This window comes from Pagrus major, chromosome 2 (genome assembly GCF_040436345.1).
Source record: "Pagrus major chromosome 2, Pma_NU_1.0".
Taxonomy (NCBI): domain Eukaryota; kingdom Metazoa; phylum Chordata; class Actinopteri; order Spariformes; family Sparidae; genus Pagrus; species Pagrus major.
In genome coordinates, this window is record NC_133216.1 from 1432533 (window position 1) to 1451830 (window position 19298).

Genomic DNA, 19298 nt, shown 5'->3' on the forward strand with positions numbered 1-19298 from the left:
CAGAGCTCACTTCATTCATGTGCATTTATTTCATGAGAGCAGTGATGCAGAAACACTGAACTGCTGCCAGGCCGAAGAGGAGGAGAGGATGTGGTGTGATCTGTAAGGCTGGGGTTGGCGGTTCAATTCCTGGTGTTCCTGACCCACACAGATCCCTGCGGCTGTGGCACTTTTCTGCTACAATAAACAGGGTTTGTTCCTCCTGAGGCTTCAAAGTGGGTCCGCCTGTTGTGTTTCTTTTACTTCAGCGCCTCACGAGGCTGCGTTCTTTCTTTCTTTCTTTCTTTCTTTTACTGACGCAAACAGAAAAAGTTTGGCTTTTAATTTGGTGCCAAACACAAAGAGTTTGGCTCCGGCTTCAGAACCAGCGAGGGATAAAACATCAAACGGAGTCGGACTGGTTTCTAAAGTGCTTTTTAAAAAGCTGTAATTCTGCCTCTGAGCTGACGCTGACACAGACACATGTGGAGCTGTTCGGATCACAGCAGACGCTCAGAACACACCTGGCAGGTGATTGGACGACCTCTTTTCCAATCACCTGACAATTAACTTTTTTAAAAAACTTTTTTTTCATTATTGACATTTTAACTTTGACATGCAATATTTAATTTGATCTTTAACGTTATTTTTATCGCTTGTTTTTATCTTGTATTATTTGAACTATTCATGTAATTGTAATTGTGTGCGTCAGTCTCTAAACCCGTTTTTATTTTCTTCATATCCCAAGTTGTTCCCAAGAAAGGTGCTGTATAAATAACGTTTGATTGATTGATTGATTGATCTGTTTATGACGGGCTAACGTCAACCAATCAGATCAACAGTAGGTAACTCAAACTCTCCCGTTCTGATAGGACTGATGCTATAACGGCTACGCTAACCTCTGGAGGAGCTGCCGTCAGCTGTTTTCAGATGAACAGTCTCTTCTCTCGCTGCTCGTCACATCTCAATCACACCTGTAGCTGCCAGTAGTTCCTCGCAGGACTCTGATTGGTTCAACCTCTGTGTGTTCGGACCTGGTCTTGTGAGTCCAGCTGCCTGGCGAGGTGAGCCGTTCTGTATCGAACATGGGATTGGAGCGGACAAATTGAAATCCCTGAAAAGGGATTAATAAAGTTTTGTAGTAACGAAGCTGAATTGATGTTTGTGTATAAAAAGACGCATCTAAAATTACAGCTCATCTCACTCTCAGCATGTTAAACACAGCTCTGGGTTTGACGCTGCAGTCGCCTCTTGTTCGGTGGCATAAAGAGAGAGAAAAGGTCACACAGGGAGTGGTCTGGGTGGGCGGATGGGTCATACGCTGGACTTTCCCTCCTGAGACCAGACTCAAGGCTGACTTGTTATGTCATGTCAGAAAGCTAACCTACGCGAGTGTTGGTGTCTAAACTAAACAGACATCGAGCGCGTCACCAGGTTCAGTTACAACGTCACGATATTTGAGCGTTTGCCAGCGAGCTTTATTTTGAAAGTCATAACCACATCCCTCCAACGTGAACATTTCTTTCAGCAGCCGTGTTTCGATCCATTTCTCAGATGATTCAGTGACTTTGTAAACGGGTTGTTTGGATTAAGAAGCTGGAGAATGGTCTGGGCTCAGTTTAAACGCCCTCCTCGCTGCCTCCCTGGTGATGTGGTGTATCTCTGTTTAAAACGGGCCGGACTCAGAGCTAAACAGAACAAGATCAAACGGGCTGGACGAGCTTGTTTGTTTGAGGCCTTGACGTCTCTCGTCTCCTCTGCAGGTCCGGTCAGAGTCAGAGGTGGTTTTCTGTTCTCATCTGGTCTCCAGCTCTTCATTGGACCTGTGTGTTGTCTGATGGATGTGTTTAATGTCCTCGTTAATCAGAGAACGAGCAGATGTTACTGTGATGAAGCTAAAGAGCTGGTCAGAGGTGGGAGGTTGTTTCAGAGTGAAATGATGCTAACAGTGGACTTGTTGAAGGTTTTGCGAGGACGCTGATGCTGCTACAGGTTATTATTACACATGTCTGTATTTAAAAAGCCATCCTGCCTCTCCTGTGGACCTGGGACTGTGTGCTGCTGTAATCTTGGCTGAACTGATGGATGATGGATACAGGAGAATGAAGATGTGTGTGTGTGTGTAGCTGTTGTGTTTGGGACTTGGCAGGACGGAGGATGACGATGAGGATGAATTGTGGGAACGGACGGAGAGTTTTCAGGATGATCGTCTGCCAGCTGTAACAGTCTGGAGTCAGTTTAGTGTCACACTAACCTCCGTCGACTCGTCCAGACTGCTTCACTCTCACTGAACTTTATACGATCGTTTCTGATTATAGTTTCTAAATGTTTTCCACAAACTGGCCGTGAACCAGAGTTTTACTTAAACTCTGCGGCAGAAAGACGGCCGTTAACTCTGTGAAGCTGGAGAGCAGCATCAGGATCCTGGAGGTCCTTCAAGACCCAACATAAACTCTGTAAACCTCCGTGTGTTGTTCAGGCACGAAAAACTGAAACTGACTCTCTGAATTTTATATGAACTGTGAAGTTAATGTGGATCAGTCTCCGTCTCTGATACTCGACCCAGTTTATAATGTCAGTAATGTCCGTGCAGCAGCAGCAGGTGGTCAGCATCATCATCAGCCTCCGTCCAGAGAAGGAAAACATTCAGTTCGTTCCTGCTAACAATCAAAAACCGTTCACGTTCATTTCATTTCATTGTGCTTTGTTCTTTGGTGAATTTGATAAAAAAGGAGCTTTAGCTCCTGGCAGGTTTTCCAGAACTTTCTTTTCATTTGTGTTTTCAGGTTTAAAAACATGAGGACAGAAAAATGAATACATTTTTCCATAATTTCATATATTAATCAATCCAGTTGTCCTTTGACGGCGGGTTTGCCTGCAGCCACTAACGTGTGATGACTTTCTTGCTTCCAACCAAAACTTTATTGTTACGTTGTGCAAAAAATTGATGAGGACCCAAATGCAAAACACTCAGGAGGCAGGATGAGGGGGAACAAGGAGCGCTTTATTTAACAAAAGCTGAATAATCCAAAAAACCAAGAAGTGCAAAAATACCACAAAACAAAGTACAACCAAAAGTTCAAATCAGGAAAAACAGGAACAACAAACAGGCGTGAATAAGAACAGAACTATCGAGGGGATGAGGTGCAGGTGGAGTGATGTGGAGAAACACCAGGAACAGGTAAAGCAGACCGGTGAGCAGCACCAACATGAAAGTAATCTGCCGTTGATTTCCCACAATGCCTATCTTACACTCTGCATATGAGATACTTGTGCGATATAGATGCATGTGGACCTCTTGATCTGGACCTGCAGACGGGTCAGTGATGGTTGTTTTGGGTGGTTGTCTTGTCATCGTTGCTTGAGTTGCGATTTTCAGGTGACGCATCCCAGAACGCCTGAAATCAACCTCGTGTTGCTTGAAGCGTCTGCTGATCATGTTTCTGTCCACAGCGTGAACCTGAAGTGCTCGTCACTCGTCTGTAAAGAGTCTCACCCTCGACCCATAAATATTCTGGTTTATTCCAAAGAAGACGATATTCCCCCGAAGCCGTCTGCACGGCTAATGAAAATAAATACCCCACTAATGATCCTGGGTACATGCAGCCAGCTCAGCCTCCCTGTTTCACTCCTCAGCGTGGCGTCGTCTGTGAACGTCCACAAACTGTTCAAGTCCTCAAAAAACGCTTCAAACTGTTTGTGTTTCTGTTCCCTCGACGAATTAAAGTGGGCGAGAGGTCGAGAAACCCAAAACACATCAGCACATCCCACGTGTCTTCACTGGAAAACGCTACAGTCACATTCAGAAGGTCCGACATGGAGTCCAGAGTTCTGCCATCTACAGAACAATAATTAATAAATGATGCGTCTGTGTCTCCTCAGTGACCTGCTGGAGGATTTAGAGAGGTGTCCTCACGCTGCCGCCATCGCTGAGTGCTTCGTGGAGAGGGTGAGTACAGTACTGTGTGTGTGTGTGTGTGTGTGTGTGTGTGGGGCTGTTAGTTGACAGGAACCACGACCCAGTGAACACCCAGTAAAGCAGCAGCAGGACTGGACCCTCCATTCAGTCCAACAACCACTGCTGCTGCTCATTACACCAACACCCAATGAATACACTGTGTGTGTGTGTGTGTGTGTATGTGTGTGTGTGTGACAGTAGTGATATTGTTCTCACATGTTTCAGCACACACACACACACACACACACACACAGCTGCAGGCCTCAGGTTCACTGCGGCGTCTCAACATCTCCTGATCAGATCCACGTTAAGTTCACTGTTCATGATCCCCAGAGGACGAATCTTAATTATCTCAATCACATGCTGACCTCCTCCTCCTCCTGCAGCGCCACCGTCAGGTCAAAGTTTAAAGCTGTTGGCAGAAAAAAGCCTGAAAATCAGACGTGTAGATTGAGGCGTCGTCTGTATATTTGGCCATCACCTCCACGGTTACGTCTTGTTTTCTTGCTGCCGTCGTTGTTTCCGTGTTGTCGCACCGCTTCACTGATAGAATAAAATAAATAAAAATAATAACTACACAGGATCAGATGATCAGCGGCTCATATAGAGGCTCCAGTATTCAATCAAACTGTTTCATGAGCAGTTCGTTCTCTACAAATCGACTACATCAACACCTAAATGTTTCCATTACCTCATCACTTTACACTGCTGCCTTTAACCTGTATTCTGCCACATACAGCTCGTCTCCACATCTTAATGCAGCTTTTAAATGAAGTCACATCAGTCATATTAGACGTGTTTCTGTATCGTTGTCTTCAGGAGGCTTGATGTCCGGACTGAACTTCCTGTCTGTTTGGACATTAGATTAAACTGTTAGTTATTTTCAGACCTGTGTGTACGTATAGAGTCGAACACAGAGCCGTCTGTATCTCTGAGCTGCTGACGACAGGAAGTGACGGTAAATACGATTAAAAGTCTGAGGGAGAGTGAAGGACAGCCGGAGACGCAGCTGGTCTCACATCCTTCAGACTCAGTTGTCATATTGTGTTTATAATCCCTGATAATTAAATCATCGTCAGCTCCGAGGCATCCTGTAGACGTTCACAGAGACGAGAGTTTATCTGAGTCACGTCTGACTTCTCTCTGCTGTAAGCGTTGGAGGATGTTTGTGTGTGAGGTGTTAGACGAGCAGGAGGAGGTGCTGATGATCCGTCTGTCAGCTGGTCTTATCACACATCACATTCAGTCTAAGTCTGAACACAGCAGGGTTACCACAGAAGATCCACAGTGCAGTTTATATCAAAACCTCCTCCTGACGAGTCTGAGATGATTTTTCAACGTAAATGTTTTTTAATTTTACTTCATAGAGACGATGCAGTTTACCTGCTGCACAGAGAGTGTACAGCTGTCGGGCTTTTACATGTAAGACATGAAACATACAGCTTTCAATATAAAACATAAATCCAGGTGCTGTATCGTAGGCGACTGGACGTGTTTCAGTTTGTTGAAGACGTCTCATGTCTCATCCAAGAGGCTTCTTCACCTCTAACTAACTGGAGGAGCTGCAGGGTTTCAAGCTGTGTGGGAGTGTCCTCACAGAGTCGTTAGGGCCTGGACATGGACGTGTCAAACTGGAGCGGCCATCTTTAAACAGAGGAGGCGGCCTTTGACATTACGTATCACCCACCTACACTGTCACACATGTCCCTAACCACTCTGTGAGGACACTCCCACACAGAGCTTAAACCTGCAGCTCCTCCAGTTGGATCAGAGCTGAAATGTCTTCAACGAACTGAAACACGTCCAGGTGCCTACGACACAGCACCTGGAGGTACCAGGACCTGGATGACTGTCAGCGATCTCTCTGCAGCTCTTCATCGCTCCATGAGGTGACGAGTGTCGGAGTGATGATCGGTGTCTGTCTCGTCCTCTCTAACATCAGCTTTGTTCTCTGTTCCTTTGTTTCTGTTAGAGTGAAGCGTTTGACATCTACACCCTCTACTGCATGAACTACCCAAAGTAAGTACCACCGTACTCAGGACCACCAGGACTCTGTGGCTGTGACTGCTGAACACATCCTGTGTGTGATATGAAGCAGGAGACGGTGACCTGTGCTGGAAACTTACTTTAAACTACCGAGTGCTCTACTTTAGTACCCTTCTAAGATAACTGGAGTACTTCCTGTTTGAGCTACTTTTCACTTTGCTCTATTTCTGTGACAGCTGCAGGTTTAACGATCGGTTTTTGACCAGTCGGCTCTTATTGGTGACTTTACAGCCAGCTGAGTTTGTTGAACTGGTGAGAGAAACCCTCTGATTGGCTGTTCAGCACTTCTTCCTCCTTGTTGCTCCCCTGAAGTCGAGTCCTGTAGATTCAAACTCACCGTCTTGTTTAAAGTTATTTTCTTTACGACTCTTTTATATCTCCACTGATGTGTCGACTTTCTGCTGCGAAGCTTCGACACAAAATGTGATTTTCCTTCTTCTTCAGTCTGTTCCTGATAAAAACTGTCTGACTCTCGAGCTCCGTCCAGCACGAAGACGTGTGAAGCGTCTGTTTTATGAGCAGAGTAAATGTGTTTTAGTAGAAACATAAAGTGGATTAAAATAGAAGCAGAGAGGAGCTGCAGTACAGCTGTGTGTGTGTGTGTGTGTGTGTGTGTGTGTGTGTGTGTGTGTGTGTGTGTGTTTCTCTGTCTCAGAACCAGAACCATTGTGCTTTTGATTCTGACAGACATAAATTCAGACTCTGGCTGCTTCGTGAGTCTTCAAATAAAAACTGTCACGTCAGATTTTTTGCTCTTCAGCACATTCAGATTCAAACGCGACATGAACGCTGTGAAGAGAAACACGAGTGAAAATAACTTCTGAACTGAAAACAGAAACTTTCTAAATGAAAAGTTGCTGCTCGCGTTAAAACATCTGACCTGTGGCTCACCTGACATCTGTAACGATGTCGTCTGGTTTTCTGTACATCGGACGCATCACTGCTGCTGGATGTTACAGAGTTAGGACAGACGGCAGCAGCGACTACAGTTACACACATTTTAGGTAAATATTACTGCATGATGTGCATTGATTACAATGTTTTCTACACTTATATTCAATATACTAATAGCATTTAGTCTCAGGAGTGAGTAAGTCTGAGACAGTGTTTGTCCTGCAGAGTGAGACAGTCTGGTTCATTCAGAAAGAAGAAGACGTGGGTTTGTACAGGGATATGATGGTGTTTAAGATTAAAAAATATACACAGAGTAAAACGTTAGCACACCTGTGGATCGACAGGAGCAGACCAGGTGTTGTTAACGTCACTAAATACGTCACGTTGTTATTAAAATGAACAGTTGATTCAAAGTGAGGTGAGCAGGAGTTTTTGTTGAGGTTAAAAACTAAATGAAAGAGCCGGGGACGGTAACGTTCAGAGGGAAAACCCTAACCCTACTAAAGTCATAAGTTTATGGGAGAAAAAATGCCAGCAGAAGTTAAAATATTCCCCTTTTCCACTGGTCACATATCTTACTTAATACTCAAACCCGCTAATATCAGGCTGTTGTGTTCAGTGGGTCAGCAGCACAGACGTCCCGACGTACAGATGTTGTTTACAGATGTCACATCATTAATGATCATTAACATTCATCTTAAATCTGTCAAAGTAGTCTCAATATATATATATATATATAGATATGTATTTACTTCACCATGCAGTCGACTTTAAAAGTATTCTCAGTCCAGATGTGCAGCAGTTGTGTGTCTGTTCCTCTCTTCTTCTTCTTTCTCTCGTTCTGTTTGTCTTTTATTCTCTGCTAATCACACACTCATCTCCTCCGTCAGTCTGACAGACAGATGTTCAGCCTGACTGGACCTCTGCCCAGCTGTGTGTGTGTGTGTATGTGTGTGTGCATGTATCTGCATGTTAATACATGTAAATCACTGCGTATCTACACAGTGAAAGGCTTCATGGACATCCGTACACGGCTCAGTGTGTGTTTCCACTGTCGGTGTGTGTGTCGACCCCTCCTTCACCTCGCTGCTCTCGCTGCTCTCCGCCTGTCGCCTCCTTAAAGCTCCATTAAACTCCAATAAAAAGAAGTAGGTCAAACGCTGTCAGACCACCAGACTGAGAACGTCTCCAGCTCTCAGCTCGCAGCGCTGCTTCTTCTGCGGGACCCGTTCAGGCCTCGCAGATCCAAACTCATTCTGCATGTCGGTACATGTCAGGACGTCAGAAACACGTGAATCTTTACTTAAACCCGACGGACTGTGCAAAGATAAGAACCATGTAACCAAACCACAGCCAGTAAAATTAATGCAAAGCAAATAATCAGCCTCAAACAGCTCATGAACAAGTGCAACACAGTCGCCAGGAAAAATGTTGGCAGCAGACGTTTCTGCAAACCACAGATGTGTTCAAATGTTTTTGAGGTTCAGTTTTCAATTTTATGTCGTGACAACACTGCTTATATGTTCTGGTTCGGTTTAGGCACAAAACCCACTCAGTTAGGGTTCGCCCAAAACTAGACTGAGAAATGTGCCGACATCTCGGGTAAATACCCGGTTTTGTCGCCACAAACGAGTCCTGATACGTCCCGACGTTTCATAAATGAAACAGTCGATTTTCTCGACAAAGACACAGCTGGACGTGTCTTGACGACTTGTTAAAAACACCTGGTTTTATGTCCACAAACACAGCTAGAAATGTCCCAAGGTCTTGTCGAAACACATCCGGTATTGTCCCTAAAAACACAGCTGGAAAATCTCCTAACGTCTTGCTAGAAACACCTGGTTTTGTTGCTATGAACACAGCTGGAAACGTCCTGACGCCTCATCAAAAACACCCGCTTTTGTTGCAACCTACATGGCTGGAAATGTCCTCATGTCTCGTCGAAAACACCTGGTAATGTCGCTAAAATCACAGCTGGAAATTTCCTGATGTCTCATCTAAAGCAGCTGGTCTCGTCACCAAAAAGACAAGTGGAAATTCCAAACATGTAAAGAAAAACAGAGAGTTTTGTCTCTACACACGGCTGGAAATGTCCGGATGTCTCATCTAAAACAGAGCCTGAAACGTCCCAATGTCTCGTAAATCAAACGGTTGGTTTTCGTCTGGAAATAACCTGACAATTTGTTAAAAACACACAGTTTTGTCATCAGAAACGCGGCTCTAAATATCCCAGTGTCTCGTCGAAAATATACTGTTTCGACACCACACACATGGCTGGAAATGTCCAGATGTTTTGTCAAAAAGTATCTGGCTTTGCACCACAAGCACGGGAGGAATGTGTCTCAAAAAAGAAACCTGGTTTAGTTGCTGTGAATGTGAGCGTGAAACGTGTTGTAGAAACGTCGATATGTTACGTGTTATTCTGCTGACCGAGCTGAGACTGCGTTGCTTGAACCAGGTCCACAGTAATGTGATCAGCAGTCGCTCTCTCAGCCTCCTGCTCTACATTTTTTCCGCTGTGATCCGCAGGGTCACATTTGGAGGGAAATCTGCCGGGTTGCAGGTTTGTGAACTCGCTCGTCGCTCCGTCGGGAAACACGAGATGAGACTCTGTGTTCGGTTAGATTTTCTGCGTCAGAAGAGAAATAAGAAGGAATGCAGCTGAAGATCTTTGTCTCGATGCTCAGACTGTGTTTCAGCGCTCTGCATCATGAAACCGGCTGCAGTTAAAATGACATTAACAGACGTGGATGTAATGTCAGTCTGCAGATCCAGAGGGAGGACGGAGACAGATGCTGAGTTAATTTATGCTGCTAACCTCCTCTTGGATGTGAGCGCTGCTTGTAATGCTGTGAATTGATGAGCTGTGGAGCCGGAGGGGGAGGTCGCGTCTTTAAAGCCAAGTTTTAACGGAGCGGGGAAGTCTTCCAGTTTATCTCGGCCTGCAGGTTACTGGGTTTATAATAGATCTTTTATTGGGAACGTTTGGAAGTGTTCACTGCCGTCTTGGGTCGAGACACTCGAGCCGTTTTTGGCCGAGTGACTGGATTCTTCTCCTAATTCTGATTCTCGAGCCCTCGTCCTTCCAACTGCATCTCTAGAAATCTCCATCTTACTGACAGAACTGGACCGAACCAACCCAAAACAAAATGGAGGACAGGCTTTGAATAATTATCGAGACCAAAGTATGAGGCCGGGTTTGTGAAGCCGGTTCTCATGATCAATGTGAATGTCAAGTATTTCTGTGATGATGAGCAGCAGAGCGCCCTGAAATTAAACATCTGGAATGAATGAGGATGTGTTTTTATAAAAAGGACTCACATTATAATCATCGTTATCATCACTAGAATAAATCATAATTAAAATTTCCATTGTGGGAAGAATGGATGAGACAAAGGGTTAGTCTGCGTGGACGAGAGAAGAGATGCAAAACTTCAGCCTCACTTAGCTTTCTCGTCTTTCATGAGTTTATTTCAGGTCATTTTTAACGACGTTCAGTAGCTCAACTGTTGGAAAAAGAGACGACCTGATTTGTAAATAGTCCGAGAAAGCCAGGACGATGTCAGAGACACGTTCATGTGCCCAAACAGAAGCAAAAACACCAGAAATTTGTCCAGATACAGAACAAAATTTTTTTTTTAAAATACTCCATTAAAACTTTGCAGAATTAGCTGTTAGCACTTCCTGGATCTCGGTGCTTCTGGAGACTTGGATTACAGCAGACGAGCTGTATGGAGCCATCTGATCTTTCTTTGTTGTGTAGGAGAACGCTGCAACACTGTTTAGCTGGAAACCTCCTGACAAGTCATCAAACACCCGCTATTGTCTCCACAAACACGGCGTGCCACCTCTCGTAGATAAAACGGTCAGTTCTGTCGTCTGAAACGCTGCCGAAAAAACAATTTTGACTCCGTGAACATGTCTGGAAACGTCACAATGTGACGTCGATGTGGATTTTAAATGTCTCTTTGTTGTTTCTGTTCACCTCCTGATGACGTTATTTACACCCTCGACGTGCAAATCGAGCTCAAACACCCACTAAAGACGGGGTGCACGCTAACACTTCCAGTTTAGAAGCTACAGTAAAGATTTCAGCTTAATAAAGGTTTAAATAACGTCTTTCCAGATCAGTTTGGGATCCCGGGGCTTCTGGAGACTGTGAAGCTCCAGAAATGTTCTGTGGACGACGAGACTTCACCTGACTTTCATCAGCATGGAGGAGGAGATGATGACTGAGCCTGACTTTATATCATCAGGAGGAGATGATGACTGAGCCTGACTTTATATCATCAGGAGGAGATGATGGCTGAGCCTGACTTTATATCATCAGGAGGAGATGATGACTGAGCCTGACTTTATATCATCAGGAGGAGACGATGACTGAGCCTGACTTTATATCATCAGGAGGAGACGATGACTGAGCCTGACTTTATATCATCAGGAGGAGACGATGGCTGAGCCTGACTTTATATCATCAGGAGGAGACGATGACTGAGCCTGACTTTATATCATCAGGAGGAGACGATGGCTGAGCCTGACTTTATATCATCAGGAGGAGATGATGACTGAGCCTGACTTTATATCATCAGGAGGAGATGATGGCTGAGCCTGACTTTATATCATCAGGAGGAGATGATGACTGAGCCTGACTTTATATCATCAGGAGGAGACGATGGCTGAGCCTGACTTTATATCATCAGGAGGAGATGATGGCTGAGCCTGACTTTATATCATCAGGAGGAGATGATGACTGAGCCTGACTTTATATCATCAGGAGGAGACGATGACTGAGCCTGACTTTATATCATCAGGAGGAGACGATGACTGAGCCTGACTTTATATCATCAGGAGGAGATGATGGCTGAGCCTGACTTTATATCATCAGGAGGAGATGATGGCTGAGCCTGACTTTATATGATCAGGAGGGGATGATGACTGAGCCTGACTTTATATCATCAGGAGATGATGGCTGAGCCTGACTTTATATCATCAGGAGGAGACGATGACTGAGCCTGACTTTATATCATCAGGAGATGATGGCTGAGCCTGACTTTATATCATCAGGAGGAGATGATGACTGAGCCTGACTTTATATCATCAGGAGATGATGGCTGAGCCTGACTTTATGACTTTTCATGGTGACTAAATCTTTTTTTATCAAAGAAGCAGATATTTAGTCACACAGTTGTTTCTCTGTCAGGGACATGAAGTCATTGATGTGTTGAAACTGAACAACACACCTGTCGAACACACCTGAGTGACTCTGAGTGAATCAGAAACGTGGGCGATGATCTCGTTTATGTTCACTGGAAACAGGTTGAGGTAACTCTGCTGTAATGGCACAGAGGACATGTCTGGACGAACACTAGGACGACATGTTGTAGTGTTCATGTTCCTCTGGTCCGTGGCGGAGCAGAATACAGATGTTGGCTCTGTGACTTCAGCTAAGTGTTCGTTCTCGTCCAAACAGATGTTTCACTGCTGCTCGTTGGCAGGAGGTTCGTGAAAGTTAGACGAGCAGCAGAGATCATGACAGAACATTAAACTGGACAGGATTTACTGTTAACAGAGAAATTCTTCTTCTGATGATTTAATCTCAAGTCTTTGTAGCTCAGTGTTCGGAGGGCAGATCCAGCCGTGTTCAAACACCGAATCATCGCCCGCACGTATCTCTGATTTGTTCATTGACTCTAACAGGTCCATGTTGAGCTCACTGGCAGCAGACTGAGGAGGTCGTCCTGTGACAAATGGTGACGGATGTGCAGGAGATGTTTGCAGGTTTTTGTCGGTCGATGTACAGGAATAACTTTCAGTTTTTATTTAAGTTGAACCGCTCTGAACAACCTCTACTGTAGTCACCTTACTGTCATACCTGAAGCCGAACATTTGAGTTATTTGCCACAAGGTACAGCGTGAATGTTGCATCAACGCTGACGTCCTGTCCCTCGCCAAAAAATGGCGGCGTTGATTTCAGGTCAACTCTGACTGAACTCAGCACTCAGCAGAGACTCTGGTTCTCCTTCCTCTCTTGTCTTCCTTAAAATGTCTACAAACAACTGGACCTTTGTTCTACATGTTGTTGAGTTGTGTTCTCACATTATCCCAAATGTTTCCAACAATGTTCAAACCAGAGAAATCCTCCAGTGTCCTCGAGGTAACGCTGCGTTTCATCTGGTCGTCTGTCGCTGTAACTTCAGGAGAGAGTCAGAGAGCGAGGAGGGAAGTCTGAGAACGAGACCAAACATAACGAGAAGAAAACTTTAAAACACCTCGTCTGAGTCACGTCAGAAAGATTTTCATCAACAATGGTGGATGTTTAATGTTGTTATGGGTTACGTTACTGTACGTTAGCCGTAAGCTAGCAAACGTTTGATTTCAGGTCAACTCTGAGTGAAGTCAGCACTCAGCAGAGACTCTGGTTCTGGTTCTGGTTCTCTGTCTCCTCTCTGTGACGTTACGTTCATGAAGTAAAGTCCATTTCCCCTCCGGCTCCAGTCAGCAGTCAACAGTACAGAACCTGGAGTCACCTATTGTTGCACCATCAGGCGACGTCCTGATTGGACGTTCACACAGCTTGTTGTACATCGTCTCAATATTTTCTGCTTTGCTTCCATGAAGTGTTGGAAGAAGCAGATGTGCAGTGTTTCTATGATACTGACGTTCAGTGAGAAGTCTCTGCAGACTCAACATCGAGGCAGAAGACAGCAGAGAGTGGAGGAGTTAGCTGTCCTGTGATTGGCTGCTGGCTGCAGGCGGGTGTTGTGTTTCCTCTGACTGGTGCAGATGATTTCAGGCAGCTGTAATTATCTTCAGCCTGAGATGAAAACTGGCTTCAGTTTGTCCTGTAATGAACACAACATGAAGGTGAAACATAATACATGAAGAGACGAAGCTGCTGCTGCTGAGACTCCACAGAGGTGAGATTCATCTGCAGGAAGTCTCGTTTGTCCAGGAAACATTTCTCATATCGACCACGTGCTTTAAATCCTTCATGTCTGAGGCTGAAGTGGGTTTTTCTCCTTCAGTCTGGTTTCTGTCTGAGATCCCAGCTCACAGTTTGAAGCTGACTGTGACTCTGTGGCTTCTTGTGTCCGTGACACTTTTATGACAGCGAATGTTTTGTTCCTCTGGCCTGAGATCTTCTGTTCTTCAGTCCCTGCTGGCTTCATCTCAACAAACAAACTGATGATCCTCACATGGGAGTGAAAGTCTTTAAGATCTGAAGGGTTCGTCCTCTGGGGAGCAGGATCGAGACGAGACCGGTTAAGATTATATACAGTTCACAGAAAGGCTTCATCCTCCAGAGAGCAAGAAAATAAACAGCAAGTTTCATAGAAATCCTCTTGTTTGTTTCCCAGATATGTTCAGAGCTAACCTGAGGCGACCTTTCAGATGCAGATGTGAAATTCTTACGTGGAAATTTTAATTTATGTGTGAAAACGTCCAGTTCACATGAGAAACCAGCCAATCACAGTTCAAGAAGACAATTTATTTTATTCTCACACATAAGATATAAAATCAGATGGTTAAAATTAAAAAGACGTGTCAGGAGAAACAAAGAAACAAAACAATACAAGTTAATGCAGCGTGTGTTTGGAAAATACAACAAAAACTAATAAATCAATCGACTGTGATCCAATAAAAACAGAAATACACAAGAAAACAATATATTCACATGTACCAGAACAGAACAAAGATTTCACCTGTGACATTATCTGCGTTTATTTGAAGTTATTGTGATTTCCACATGTGAAAAGTTAAACAGAGGAGACGGATCAAGACATGATCATCGTGTCCGAACCGACCAGATGAAGTTTGGTGTGAATGTTTTGCAGCTGTGTTCATTATGTTAAAATCTCACTTCCAGCAGAGGATTTTTATTAATCTAACGTTTCAGGAACATTTAAAATCTGCAGATGAACTTTTGATTCAGAGTTTGAAGCTTCAGACGTCCTGCTGAACACATCAGTGATGAGTCTGCAGAAGATATTACTGCTGCTCTGGATTCCTCCTGTGATTAACGTCTATCTGGAGGAAAAGAGCCTCCTCCCTCCTCCCTTCCTCCATCATTACCTTGACCTCCTCCTCCGTCTTCATCCCTTCCTTTTTTGAGAATTCCCCTTTTCCCTTCTCTCGTCCTGCTGTCCAAGATTGTTTGGCTTCCTGCTGTGATGAATGTTTGTCAGTGTCGACTCAGCAGCTGAGGACTCTCCTCCGTCCTCCATCTTCTGTTACTCTTTCTTTGTCTCCTCTTTGATTCGTCCTCCTCCTCCTCCTCCTCCTCCTCTCTCTTTAGTTCCTCTCCTTCTTCCCTAAACTTGTAATGGATGTTTGTCAAAACTCCAGACAGCTGTGGATTCCTTCTCCTCCTCCATCGTCCCTCCATAATCTCCTCCATCTGTCTTTTTGTCCCTCCTCCATCTCCATCATTTCTTCACCTCCTCTTCCATCCCTCCGTCCTGGATGGAGTTCAGGTGCTTGTCAGAGGATTTCCTCCTCCAACATCTTCTGGACCTCCTCTGCTCCTCTTCCTCTCGAGGAGTTGACAGCTGAACTCTCTCGCTGTGTTCGTGCTTCGTGATCTCAGAGATCCATCGGCCTTTCTTGCGGGTTGTTGGATTGAGGTTCTGGTTCTGTTTATCCAGTTCTTATTAAACCCTGAATCATATTTTTTTCATTTTGTTTGAGAGAGAAAATAAACCAAAAAAACTGAAGAGAGTTATGAAGCATTTCCATGTTTTCTGCTCGTGTTCCTTGAGTTGTTGTTTTCATTATGACAGTATGACTGAGGATGTTCTGGACGTGTTGGTTCTGGTATCAACCAGTCAAATACTGGTTCATTTACACTCATAATGTAAACGCTGATCCAGCAGGAATGTCTTTACGGTTCATCCCGTAGTTGCAGAGATGTTTCAGTCTGGACCAAATCGATCACCGTCGTCCTCCTCAGAGCTGTGCTACATGTCCCGACAACGTGTCCATTATCAGGGAGTAATGGACAACGTGGAGAACATTAATCCCTGATGATGGACACCATGTTGGGCAATATTTTGCTTACACCATGGTCACCTTCAAAAGACAAAGAAATAACATCATTAATTTATATTTTCATGCATTTTGCGATCAATTAATGTCCGTCTGTCTCTCTGTCTCTGTCTGTCTGTCTCTGTCTGTCTGTCTCTGTCTGTCTCCACAGTTCGGTGGCCGTCCTGAGGGAGTGTATGAAAAACAAGAGTCTGGTCCGGTTCTTCCAGGAGAGACAGACGACTCTGAACCACTCGTTACCTCTGGAGACGTACCTGCTCAAACCGGTGCAGAGGATCCTCAAATACCACCTGCTACTACAGGTGATACTGCAAATACTGCAATAATACTTCAAATACCACCTGCTACTACAGGTGATACTGCAAATACTGCATTAATACTTCAAATACCACCTGCTACTTCATTTAATACATCAAGTACTACATATAAACCCTGACTGATTACAGCGTAACCTTCAGTACTGCATGAAATACTTTGAATACTTCCTCACATTAGAAGATGTCCACCTCGTCTTCAACACTGCTCGGGGCTGAAGCGTCTCCTCTGGATCTTTATAAACTGTTTGTTTCCAGGCAACACGTCTGTTTCCTGTCAGTAAACACAGATCCTGGCTGAACTCACGCTGCAGTAAAACTTCTCCACTCAGAGAAAAACCTCCGGAGGAGACGGAGGACAGCTGAGGACAGCTGAGGACACGGACCTCTAAGTGTGTCACCTCTTTGGTCTTAAAGATAAACGTCCCACATGTGGGTTCTGTTGTAAGTCATCATCAGAACACGTCTGCTGGCTTTACTGACACCAGAGCCGATGATCTGAAAGAACCGTAAACGCAGCCTGGACCTTCTGTCGCCACGTTTGGAGCTGACATCACCACAGGTATCGTCAGCGGTGACGTTCAGGTCTCAACACTGTCAACGTTTCCTCTGAAGGGACACAAGCTCAGTCTCGTCCTCTCTGAGGTACCTGCCAGGTGAGCAGTGGAGCCCGGAGAAGCCGTGTGTGCTCAGTGTTACAGTCCAGTGAGCAGACAGACACAGTCCAGGTCTCCGTGCACCAACAGGAAGGAGTGATAATGTGAAACACTGACAGCAGTGAGTCAGATAGAAACAGGGAGATCCTGCAGATTAAAGTGAATCAAAGAGCCGAGAAGGAAACCACAGCCAGCACACGACGCAGAAAACACCGACTCATCTTTTCAAATACTGTCGACCTTAATCTAATCCAGTTCCTTTAGCTTTACAGCTAGCAGCAAGCTAACGTTGGATAGCTGCTGCCGGCAGTCACGCTAACTGTCTCGTCACCTCTCTGAAGTGTTTCCTGGTGCCTGATGAAGTTTGATGTGGTTGATTATTGCAGCTAAAGATGATGACAATGAGGTGTTGTGTAGTTTACAGTCTGATGTGCACAGCAGATCCGTCCTGGTGACGAGGGAGGAGGCGACGCTCAGCAGACATGATGATCTGATGGAAAATGACCTCGGGGACTTTTTCAGTCCTGAGACGAACTCGACACGTTCTGAGTGTGAACAGACTTCTGGACACGTTCTGTTTTCAAGTGGTGAAGAAAAGAGAAATTAAACAGAACAGAACAATCAAAGCGGCCGACTCGCTGACGCAGCAGTTTATCTGTGAAGCGGCTGAAGCGGGACCAGCTGAGGATTATGGGAAAATCCCAGCACAGCTCCAAACACATGTTTGACCAGTGTTTAAACTGGCCACTGTAGACAGAGCGACAACAACAGCAAGTCATGCATCAGAGAACAAAGAGCCGAGTGTGTGTGTGTGTGTGTGTGTGTGTGTGTGTGTGTGTGTGTGTGTCTGTTTCATCATCCCCTCGCGCCTCTCAGAGGTGGGCTTGGACTGGAACCAGTGAAGAAACTCAACAAGTTTATTGGGAAAAGCTGCATGTATGTGTGTGTGTGTGTGTGTGTGTCCTTGTCTAAGTGTGTGTGCATGTATTGTTCCCTTCTGTGTGTGTGTGTGTGTGTGTGTGTGTGTGCTTAATGTTTTATGGATGAGACAATCTGCTGGATATCTTCAGATGATTTTGTTGAGACACTCGTAAAAGTTGTGATGATTCAAGTGAGAGCCGGAATAAAAGAGGAAATACAGGTTGTACTACAAATACTGCGATAGTGCTTGACTCGTCATATATATATATATATATATATATACATATATATATATATATGTGTGTGTGTATATAAGTTATCATTATTATTATTATTACCATGTCAGTAAACACACGCAGACTTTTCTTCACATTCAGTCTTCTTGTTTTTTTCCTCAGGAACTTTCGAAGCACTTCGACAAGAGCGACCCGGGATATGAGGTCGTGGAGGACGCCATCATCACCATGACAGCGGTCGCCTGGTACATCAACGACATGAAGAGGAAGCAGGAACACGCAGTGCGACTGCAGGTGAGCACACACACACACACACACACATTATATACTGTGTGATACGATACATTACAGAGATACAGACAAGAAGAGAAACACAAACCCAGGAGCTTCTCCTCAGCCTGACAGCTGAGCCGTGTTTCGCCTGCTGACTCGTTCCTGCAGCTCACACGCTTGTATTTCCTCTGCGAGCAGCTTCTCCTCTGCAGCCTGCAGACAGTGAGACGGGCAGCTGGAGGTCGGCTGCTCGACCTTTAGGTGTCAAACTCTACAACTGCTGCATTCCTCAGCTTCCTCCAACACGTGTTCACGTCATTACACACAGGAACATGTTATTAACCTGCTCCATCACACCAGGGCGTGGTGTGTGTGTGTGTGTGTGTGTGTGTGTGTGTGTGTGTGTGTGTGTGTGTCTGTCATGTCTGCTGTTTCTCTGCGTTTCTTCTGTGACCTCTCTGACTCGTTTACCTCTGAGTCAGTTTAAATTCTTCACAGTTGACTTAAATTCGAAGATGCCTCCTGAAAACATGTTTCTGTATCCTAGAAAACACTAAACTCAACAGATTAGGAACGTTTGGAGGAACCAGTGTTGAAATGATTTACAGGGACGTTATTTCACCCTCAGAAAGTCTCTTTAAACACCTTCAAGCATTTAGAAAAGGAAAGTCTGTAAAAACAACGATGGCGGTTGTGTCACATAATACATCTTATATTTTAAGTGCTCTGGTGGGATGAGCCAACGTGAAACGTCACAGCGCTCTGGATTGAGCTGTAACTGAACCTGGCGTCATGAATTCTTAATTATTAAGTAGTTTTTATCATATTTCACAATATAATTTACAGAGGGCTGCCGAGCGACGAGACTTGCTACGAGGACTGTGGTTGCACAGGACCGCTGAACATTTCTGATTGGTCGAGCACTCGCAGCATTTTTATTTCTGCCACCGTTTTTTAAAAATCTGCAGCCACAAAC

General features: G+C 44.8%; 1 protein-coding gene across 1 annotated transcript in view; it reads left to right on the top strand.

The window, feature by feature from the left end:
• Positions 1-19298, top strand: part of plekhg2 (pleckstrin homology domain containing, family G (with RhoGef domain) member 2) — a 34295-nt gene that overhangs the window by 5893 nt on the left and 9104 nt on the right. Inside the window, exons 4-8 of the mRNA XM_073484911.1 lie at positions 3616-3788; positions 3862-3928; positions 5910-5956; positions 16074-16224; positions 18212-18343. Of these exons, the coding sequence (XP_073341012.1) occupies positions 3616-3788; positions 3862-3928; positions 5910-5956; positions 16074-16224; positions 18212-18343 (570 nt within the window). The remainder of the gene's footprint in view (positions 1-3615; positions 3789-3861; positions 3929-5909; positions 5957-16073; positions 16225-18211; positions 18344-19298) is intronic.